This window comes from Lactuca virosa, chromosome 9, assembly GCF_052849685.1.
Source record: "Lactuca virosa cultivar CGN04683 chromosome 9, Lactuca_virosa_CGN04683_v6, whole genome shotgun sequence".
Classification (NCBI taxonomy): domain Eukaryota; kingdom Viridiplantae; phylum Streptophyta; class Magnoliopsida; order Asterales; family Asteraceae; genus Lactuca; species Lactuca virosa.
The window spans coordinates 181,824,055-181,835,343 of record NC_136434.1 but is presented as its reverse complement, the minus strand read 5'-3'; the positions used below and the strand labels follow the sequence as shown (position 1 = coordinate 181,835,343).

Below are 11,289 nucleotides of genomic sequence, written 5' to 3'. Positions count from 1 at the left end.
AAATAATTCCCAAACTTTGCAATTTTCAAATTTGAAATCTTTGTATCCTAGAATTAGTATTGCCAACTTGCAACACTTAGCATAACAATTATGCTCCGAGTAGCATAACACTTATGCTCCCACTAGCTTTGACATGTATCCATAAATCAACTGGACTTCTAGAAATCAATATTTTTTTACTTCCTTACTAAAGTGCAGATTTCTGATGTGTGATGCTTCGATAAGTCTTCATCTAGACTTCTCAAGCTTATACACCTTCATTAGATAGAATATGTGTGTGTTTAAACCCTTTCAAAACTTATAGCTATATGTCCTGAAAGTTCCAACGATTCCTTGCCATTTCTCACAATTTGAACTATGAAAAGGGATACGTAATCATATTACGAATTTGAGAACACAATTATCACCATCACTAATCATAATGATATTTATCAAATCTTTAAAGTCTACTAGGGAAAGTGTTTCCACATAATCATTTTCATGAACTGGAGCGAAAACTTTGCCACCTAGATTTTATGGTATATACGTTCCCATCCATATGAATCCATCATTTTCAACCTACAATCATAAGACAAGGTTTATGAAAAATTCAAATTTTAATTTAGCTTTCATGGACTGAACTTTACTTGTTCATAATTTCTTGCCTTTTTGTAGCACAAGGGCCTACCAGTGCTTCCATGTTATTAAGCAGCTCACTCATATTAATCAATGTACTATCACTAACCAATGTGCTCTGCCTTTTGCAGTCAAATGAGAACCATAGAACTCTACGCATTGCCAACCCAACTGGAAGGTGCATAGAAACAAGAATGAGTCAACTTAACATGACAGTTCATCAACTTCAGGTCGTGTGCTAATGATAACTAAAAGGTTTATTCTTGATTGACTCCTGAAAATCTTCAAGATCCTTAAGACTCCCACTAACTTCTTGACATATAAATTTCTCTCTCAAGGAACATTCCTTGACGAGCAAAAAAACAAATATTCAAAAGTTAGTGTGGATTCCCAACAAGAAACACTTCATGAATTGGTCTTAGTTTATCCTTTGTTTTTAACCAAAACATTATAACTTCTAATTCCAAATGTGCTAAAGTAAGAAAACATTATTACTCCACATTTCATGAAGTGTTATAAACCTAATTAGTATGAAACATTATTACTCCACATCTCATGATTTAACCATTTCAACAATATTCGATTCCTCTTCTTAGTCAAACAATTGCACTAGGATGTTCTTCGAGGATCAATTGTGACATGGTCCACAATCATTAAGATGGTCATAAAACATGATACTAAAGTACTCTCCTTTCCTTTCAGATTGGAGAAACTTTTACCTTTCTGCCTAACATATTCTTCTTATTCGTTTTGCTGCCTATTGAAACGCTTTCAAGGTATTAGAATTATGCTTAATCTTATGAACACAACCATGTTTACTGAAACATTAGTAAATCATGACAAATAAATTTATCATCCTTTGTGGCGGATTTGAATAGTATACACCAATGTGTACTAGATCCATTAGTCCTTCACTTGACTTATATAAACATATGATCAACGAATTAGTCACAATTTTTTCAGAGATCAAGATTCTCATGCATCACACAATTCGAATTGCATAACTCCAATTTTCTATCCAATTGAAACTTGGGCGATGAGAATTCCTTTTCACTTGGTTAATTATGACAATACCATAAGTGATATAACAAGAATCAAATCCACAATTAATATTGCTCATAATAGAAATGTAACCAACACTTTCATAAATGCCATTGCAAGGAAATATAAAGTAAACCAACCAAAATTTCACTTTTATTAATAATAAACGAAAAATTGGAACTTGTCCTTACAATACAGAAATGAAAAACAATGTTTCTAGACATTTCCTAAGAAATCTATCATAACTCCTAAGCAGTAGCTCAAAAATCTGATCATCGAATCATGTGACAGTAATCCATCTCTCACGATCAGATTCAACTTACTCTTCTTAAGCTTCCTTCTTTCTCTTAGATCCTGAAAAACATCAAAATGTGATCACTACATCATGTATTAAGAATCTACGAATAGGAACTCATTAAAATAATAGAGTTAGATAATGGATGTACCTGAAGTAGAGTCACACGACTTGACTTTGCCATCTCTAAGATCTTTCAGGTAGTCAGGGCGGCTTCACAAGCAATTCCCCTTTAATTGTCAATAGAGACATATGGACCTTTCTGGATTAACACATGGAACTATCTCAGAACTAGCATTTCTATTTACCATATGGTCAAACGGTTTGACCTTGGCCGATCACTTTCCATTGGGAAGAGAAAACTTTTATGGACTACCATTGTTGCCATCGTCAATGTCCATGGAAATTTGGGAGACAGATCCTTCAAACACTTTTGCTTGACTTGTGCTCTTAAGCATTTCTGCTTCAGCAACAATCAACATATGTGCCAGATCAATTAGGGTCACGTCGTGGTCCCTCATATAGTAGTTTGTAATGAACTGACTTAATGACTCAGGAAGCGAAAGTAGAACCAAGTCAATGGCTAGCTCCCTTGGGAAAGCGACACCCAACGTACCCAATCTGTCAATGTGCAATTTCATTTTCAGAACATGCGTGCACACAGACTTTCCATCTTGATGTTTACATGCCAACAGGGCTTGAGTGACTTCGTATTTTTCAAATTGAAGAAAACATGACTTGGGGAGAGTCACTGGAGGAGGAGGAGGAAGAGTTGAAGAAGCATGATCATGAGTTTCACCATTGCTCGAAGAAGGGAACATTCTTTCACCTTGATCAACATGTGGAAGATCATCTTCAGATGGAGGAAAACCACTTCCCAAAGAACGAGGAATACCATTGTTGTCTGAACTTGACATCTATAATAGGAGAAAAAAGAATTCAAGTTAGTTGATATTAACCCTTAATTATTAACCCATAAATTTAAATTAAGGCTGAGATCCATATTTTCGATTCGAACTTTGATGAGGGATGTCATAATCAAATTCGAATCTATTTTAGGTAGGTAAAGCTTTTACCAATTTCAATCTCATGAAACTCCTAGATCTTTTGAGATTCATTGAACTATTCAATGACATGTTTAATCTCGATTATGCTCTCACTTTTGTGACTGCGATGCCGAGGATCTCAAACAATATGTGAATAACCATGCAAATTAGCTTGGTACTCTTGATGTCATTTATCATCTCTATTTTAATGTGCCGGTTAACCACACACGCTCCATTAATCAACGATAATTTTCGAGACACCCATTACCATCTTTTATTAGTCCCACATTAGTGTGTCGGTTAGCCACACGCGCTCCACTAACGACTTATAAAGTGTAATGTGCAATTTCATGGATTAGCATACAAATTCACATTTTCCTAAAGTAACTAAGAGTGGGACTTAAAATAGTTTAGTTATTTTATATCATTATACTTTTAATGAGATTATGTCCTATCAAACTCGTTCGACTAATGACCCTCCACCAATCAAGGGAGCGGTGGGTAAGATTGGATACCCAGTGACGATCATTTTATAGGCCGCTTCCTTAAACTCCCCTTATAGATCGGCTTCATAAATGAGGCGTACTAGCGGTTCGACTGACTTTTCTTATACATATAATATATATTAAACTTCTAATAATATATGGCATAAGGTGAATTTTAAAACATTTTAAAATTGCAAGGGTTTAATCTTTTAATAAATTAAACTTTTAATTAAATTAAATTCAAACCATTTTATGGATTTATTAATTGTCCTTTAATTAATTACTTATTTAAATTAATAATAAGATCCATATGGATGTATTTTAAACTTTTCAAAATACCAATTATTATCTGACATTAATTATTTAATTCAATTAATATCTTGATATATTTATACACTTAAAATAATCATCTTAATCAACAAAAAACAATTAATTAAATCAAATATTTATCTCCTAACTTCTATGCTTTTAATTTATCATCATAGATACACCAAAATCGGATTTGGAGGATAAGTATAGCAAATAATTATCATATAAAAGCAGATTAGGTAGATAAGACACAAAATTTCAGATCTGACAACTCAACACGACGTGTTATATGATCACCACGCTGTGTTGGGTGCCAGCACGCCGTGTTCGAAGAACACCACGACATGTTTGATAAAATGACGATTATGTTCACTTCTCCTTGTTCAAGTTCACCATTGTATCAATTCAATAGAAAACTAAACATACGCTCTGATACCACTGATTGGTTATGACCATAACAAACAATCCTATGTGTGCATGCAGCCCTAAATAATTTGATCTACGTTCTCTCTAATTGAACATACAAATTGAACAACAAAACATAAAACCCTAGCATGCTACTATACATTTCAAAATTCACAAATAGGGTTAGAATAATCATACATTAATCACTATATAGTAATAGTAATCGAAATCCTTGTGTTGTTGAAGCCTTGAGAGCAAGCATCACAAATGTCACGCCTCTAATGGTTCACACCCAACACTAGCAATGGAAGAATGATTGAGAAAGAGGAGAGGCTTCAAATTTTCAGTTGGTGCTTCAAAAGAAGGGATGGCCGAAATCCATAGGGTATATCCCTATTTATACTGCAGTCAGGAAACCCTAGACAAACCCAAATCCAAGATAATTTTAAACCGGGTAATTATCCACTTTCCTGTTTATCCTCCAAGGATAATTCTAGAATTCATTAGGCATGAAGATATCATCCAATCCTTTAGGAAAAACCGTCCATAGCCAATGGAGGGTTATATATTACCTTTTGCCCAACTATCGAACAATTACAATTCAGTCGATGCACTTTTTATTAATTCTTTTAAACCCAAAATTAATTCTAATTAATTTCTGATTAAATATTAATTAAATAATACTATTTCAAATTAATATATTATTTTCATAATATATTAACAAATCATTTATTTTAATTTATTAATCAAATAATAAATTCAACATCTTTCTCCAAAATCATCATTCCTAGTTGCTAGTCTTGAGGGCAACCTAAAAAGATTGTGCTACTATCAATTTAAGTATATACCAATTATAGTTAAGGGCTTAAACACCTAATCTAATAATATATATATATATATATATATATATATATATATATATATATATATATATATATATATATATATATATATATATATATATATGTGTGTGTGTGTGTGTCGAGGCCTTTTTTAACTAACATTTTAACGGATTTAAAGTATATAATTTTGAGTCCTAACTTTGATATATATACTTATAATAGTTCAATTTAATTTATTTAAACATTTGTATATAGTTATAAAGTCTCAACTTAATTTGTTTGAACAATTTTCATACTTTTACTGTTGAAATTATTTATGTATGTATATCGTGGTGAATTTAATAAAAATATAGTGCATACCGATGTCACCGCATATTAGATTTTGACAAACTAGATATACTTTGAACTTAAAGCAAATCTTTTTTCTTTAAAGTTAAACTACTTTTAGTTTTATTTTTAAGTTTCAAAACTTTTGAAGCCGACACCAAATAATAAAATCTTTTGAAACTTTGAGATAAAAATATTTTTTTTATGATAACATGACCACTAATTAAAATGACCACATTATGATCAAGATTTAAGAATAAGAGAAACAAATAAGTTGTGTTATATAAGTTGTATCATATTACAGAAAGATTTATTTTTAAAAGATGACTATTATTTTATCTTTATGATAAAATAATTATATAAAGAAATCAGCTACACAAAGACTATTTTCTGAAAATAAATCGGTCATTATTAAATACTATCTAGTTTAGAAATTTTCAAAAAATGGTTTTTGTATAGCTGAAGTTTTTTTTTTTAATAATTTCGATTTACACCAACTTTTTATATCAAATTTACTTTAAAACTAATAGGGATTTCTCATACATAATTAATATCCTGCTGTAACGGTTGTGGAAAATCTCCATTAGTTCTATACATCCCAACACATGAACAAAAAATGTAATTTATTCAAACTTTTATCCATTATATATACAATAAATTCCAAGTATGCTTACAAACAGTAGCAAGTTTTGAGCCAAGCCAAACAATTTTTCTTTTAGTTGGTTCGTTTAAGTTTAAGCTGGCTGGTTTATCTTGGGCTCAGTTCTTATGTGTTTCTCTTGCTCCATTTCTTTTCTGTACAATGGAATTTTTCCAAAAATCTCTTCCCGCCGCTTTCTCATTGTTCTTTACCGACAATGAGGGTTTGTAATTTGTATTTTTGGATCAGGTTATTTTTAAATTTGTGACTGATTTCAAGTATTTAATCAAGAATTTGGTTATGGGTTCTGAGAGTCTTTGTATTCAGGGTGTTTTTATAACATTTTCATCTTCATACAAAAATCAGATAAATGTTTTCAGTTTTTCAGTTAAATTGGAATGAAATTTGTATGCACTCATAACAGTTCCATTTGAATTAGTTGAACCTGGAGTTGTTTTCCTTAAAATCAAACTACTTGGTAGAAATTTACAATTTTGAATTTAATGTATGCTATATAGGTCTTTCAACATGTTGGTATGCGATCTTTATCCTGCTTAACAATTATAGCCTTGCAAATTGATGATGAGTTCATTCAAGATGATTTCGACCTCTGCGGGTTAAGTTGTCAAGTTCCTTATTTTGCTTATGCACTTGATCTAATCTTAGATGCAGAATCTTCTCATGGTAAGTTGTATTACTTTTTATGAACCTTGGATATTCTTTGGTATACTTTTTTTAACAATTTCTCTCTTTCTTAAGTTAAGGGTGTTACGTGCGTGAGAACTAACTTAAATGAGTAAAATCTATTAACTTCATCTATATAACTATACAAGTTGAAGCTATGAGTTTCTGAAAGAGCTAACTATTTGGACCCATATTTCAAATAATGAAAATGTGTTCCTACTTTGTTGCATTTAGTCCTTAAGGCGTGTTTGGTTTGTTTATTCCTATGGAACTGGGATTGAAATTCTATTCATTGGAGTGTCAATTCCCTCAAAATCCTTAAAACTTTTTATTTTTAATGTGATTTGAAGCAAAAAGTCTAGAAAAGTCTTTTTTTTTAATCATAATCTTTACATTGGTGTTACTAGATATTTATTTTATGATACCTAGATTTTGTTATAAAATAATTGCAGGAACCATTTAAATCTTTACCAGGGGAGTTGAGAGTCCACTGCCGATGCATCAGAAGTCTAGAAGGCATACCAGAAAGCAACACTAATTAAAACATCATTCTGATACCAATTTCCAATCCGAGTTAAATGGTTGGCTTTGAATCCATGTTTCTTTCCCGGTTCTTCTCTTTGTTCACCTCTTTCTCCATTGTTTTGTTCTCTTTTTGTTTATTCTAGCAGCTCATTGACAAATCTTCGCAAATATCTTCAAAAAGAAGTACCGATATACTTTAAATAATGACTTTTTTCAATATTTCATTGTTCCCAAAAATGGCCCGTACAATCCGTTAAGCCTGTACGTGACAGCCAAGACCTCTCCATTGGCACATGCCAAAAGTGGAAAGGCGTCTGTGTCGTTCAATTTCTAGCCTAACAGTATCAGGTGTTAATGAAAAAGTGTCCCTCAGTCGTAGGTTGAGAGTTATAATCGGACACGAGACAATATATGTAGTTTAAGAGTATATGTAGTAGGATGTGTTTAGCACTTGTAAAAAAATAGCATTTGCAAACCAATGACATAACCCACCAGAAGCTAGCATTTGCAAACACATAAGAAAACGCTAAATGAAAGGTAAACGACAATAGTTAACATGTTGGACTCAAAAGGACCACATACAGACACACACACACACAAAAAAAAAAGAACGATGCATATTCGTTCTAGAACTACTCTTGACCTTTAAAACACATGAACTCTCTCGTTTTCAAAGTTTCGGAGCCTATGAAAGCTAGGACGATAAGCAAATCCTATGAAATAGCAAGCGAATGTTTCCGGATCTACAATTACATTCCTCCGAGGACAGTAAACAAATAGTGCGTCGCTATAAGATGCCATCAAAATAGTTCCATCTTTTAAACCCTTAATTATATACAAAGGTTCCAAAAACAGCAAATCAAGATGATAGCTGATACTTTGGTGGATCACAAACTCTTTATGCCAAGATTTCTTGATCCCATATTCCTTCATCACCCAAACTGTGAATGTATACTCGTGGTCAGTATCAGATTGACATAAACAATCATTTATGACTCCCAAACTTAGAAAATTTTCCTCACTTTCAGGAGAAGGAGATGGGAACAACTCAAATGTCTCCTTGTGAAAATCAAAAGCACAAATCCTTTCAGGGGAATCATGGTCAGCAACAGTCCAATGAGCATGACCATTTAAAAATGGCCCATAGGTTTTGTGGATGAGAGAGTATGATACAGGACCTACACTTCTCCATCGACCAGTGCCAAGGGTGTAGACCTCCGCTTCTAATGGTGGTGTAGAATCTTCAGGTATAGCCCCGTGAAAAATCCGTATCACTTTGTATTCCTGTGTAAGTGATCCAAAACCAAAACTATACACGATACTTATTGCTAAATTATCTTTGTAGAATCGTGGCCTTGGGAGAATCATATATTCTCTGGTGACTGGATTGCATATGTAAGTGTTCTCATGTTGAGGAACACACTGCCACAGGCAGACCAAGCCGTTGACTGAGCCCACTGGGAGTATATCAGAACAATGGAAAATGGGTGCAAGGTTAAGGTCAAGGCTCATGACAGGGTCGTTGTGTAAATGGTGGTGATCGAGTTCGTCTTCCACCTCCACCCATTTCAAAATGCCTGCTGCGCGCTTATCTTCATAATTTGATTTATGATGAATCATGACGATTTCAGATGATCTTGAGATGTGACTATTGGCAAAGTAAGAGTCGGAAATGAGATCCATCCACTTTTTGCATACACACTTGCAATGGATGATTGTCTTGACGGGAAGTCTTGAGAGAATATCAACCATGATTGGTACAGGTAAGTCTTCCATGGATGGATCGAGAAGATTAACAGGCACCTAACAAATATTTTACTAATAGTAAATAATAACAATCAACTAAAAGGAGCATTGATTATGAAGAGATTTTTACCTAAAGAGAGATCGAGAGCATTGAGAAAGAGAGATCAAGTCTCTAAAACCAAGTCGGCGAGACTCCGAGAGAACCAGCACTGCCCAGCGGCGGCGGTGACGGTGGCTCAGAAGGTTTTTTCTTTGATTCACACTTCAGGGTCGAGAGTGCATTTATTTTCTGTGAGAAAAAGATTCGAGTGTTATAATTGGCCATTCGGGGAATGATCAAAGATTCGATAGTTGGGCCCCTTCCCAGGTGGGCCAGGTCCCCTTCCGCTATTTAAATCCGCCCTAATATCTAAATAGTGGTTTAGGCTTGATACTGGTTATCGATTATTCATGGTGATTTACATATTTTTTTGGTGTATTTTTGCGTTTTATAATAGAGATTAGAGAAACTTCAGAAAATATTTTACTTTGATGACAAATAGGAACTGTTAAATATCTGGCCGCGTCCCTTAAATTAGTTTGGCCATGTATCATAGATTTATGGATCGGAAAAGTAGAAATGTTGTTTGATTTTCGGTAAGTATTTGAACCATAATCCCCTCGATGTCTAATGTTGTTCAGTTTGAATATCACATTATCATGTGTTCATTTTGTTGTGGCATTGTCGGTGCCATTAGTCAAGTTGGCTATAGATTAAGCTCGAGTTTTTAACAAGATAAGCGAGTAACTCGAGAGCACCTCGACTAATTTACATCCTCACTTAATCTTTGAATCAAGCTTGAACAGGAAATAAGGAACTTTTTTATTTTTACAAGCAGTGACAAACACAAGAATTTATAGCAGTGGTGTCACAAAAAAAAATCACTCAACATATACTAATAGGCGAACTTTTTTTAATGGTTGCACCTTAAATAATACTATATATATATATATATATATATATATATATATATATATATATATATTAACACTTCAAAACTAAAATTAAGTAGTGGCCCGAGACCATTGGAACCTCCTAGGTCCGCTACTGCATGAGAGTTTTTAGACGAGACACTAAGATACAAAAATATTGAATACAAGGCATGTGGGCCTAAAATACGAAATTCCTAGATCAAGAGAGGTAATTTTAATGGTTTTGTGTTTTAGTATTGAATATTGATATGGATGATGTTACAACTTATAACATTAAAACAAAAGGTCTTGTTTGTGGTTGTTTGACTTTATAGACTTAATGTGGTAAGTAATATGTAGGTGTTTTTTTTTTCGACTTAATATAGAAAGTCAGGAAAATAAACTTTCCCCAATAAGTCCCGATGTTCTACAAAGTTTTCCTTCGTTTCTTTAAGTTTGAATTGAAGTGTTTTTCTTAAATATTTTTCAAACATCAGTCATCTATATATGTTATCATGGTTGTTTCTTTCTGACTTAATACAGAAAGAAATGCCTAATAGACAAAGTTTACAGAAATGAGATTTTTTCAATTACGTTAAAATTTGTCTTCTGAGTTCTGCCTTTGTTTATTTTTTTCATTGAATTTGTAGATTTGTTTCAGGTGAAGAGGTGAAGAGACACAGGCAAAGACATATTTTGCGAAGGAAGTATCAAACATGTACTTGGATCTTTCGGCAATGCATCCCACACTTCATAAGCCATTACGAGTGTCTAAATTACACAAAATATAAGTTAATATTCGTTGTTAATAATAAGCCAATATCAGCAATAGGCTCACATCGTAATTAGGGCAACCCCAATTTCTGGTTGTTGAGTTTCTTTCTCTCTGTCACGTAAACAAAGAAAAATATCCTCTCCGCCGCTTCTTTCTGTAGTCCTTAAATTACGATTTGTGATGCAAGTAAAACACCTCGGCGCCACCACCGTTGCACCGAGCGCACTGCCGTTACTACACTAGGAGTCTAACCGGACGGTGACTTGGTTTCTCTTTCTCAGCTACCTCTCGAACTCTCTTAAGGTATAAAATTACTCTTAATCAGTACTCCTTTAGGTGATAATTATTATCATTTGTTAGTAGTAATTTGTGTTAATTTATATTACATACATACATTTGTTGTTATAGTATTTTGTTGCTAGGAGTAATAGCATATATATCGTTAGGGTTTGTTACTCGTTAATTACTAATTATTAACTGGTAGCATTTGTGCAACACCAAGTTTCGAATCGTTTCATAATTCGGGGTCGTGACTAGAAGAACAGTTATCATAAGGCATAAGGCCTTTGGGAAAGAGACTTAGTCCCCTTTGAGTGTGGGTAA

General features: G+C 33.4%; 1 protein-coding gene across 1 annotated transcript; it reads right to left on the bottom strand.

The window, feature by feature from the left end:
* Window positions 1–7,744: 7,744 nt before the first annotated feature.
* On the bottom strand, window positions 7,745–9,214 carry LOC145141045 (F-box protein At3g07870-like). Its single transcript, XM_079074394.1, has 2 exons — window positions 9,091–9,214; window positions 7,745–9,017 (listed from the first exon to the last, which is right to left on the bottom strand). The coding sequence occupies exon 2, from the start codon at window positions 8,988–8,990 to the stop codon at window positions 7,860–7,862; it is 1,131 nt and encodes a 376-aa protein (XP_078930520.1). The 5' UTR covers window positions 8,991–9,017; window positions 9,091–9,214; the 3' UTR covers window positions 7,745–7,859.
* Window positions 9,215–11,289: the final 2,075 nt, after the last annotated feature.

Coding starts and splice junctions, on each gene's coding strand:
- LOC145141045 (XM_079074394.1), bottom strand. CDS start 8,990: ATGGAAGACTTACCTGTACCAATCATGGTTGATATTCTCTCAAGACTT.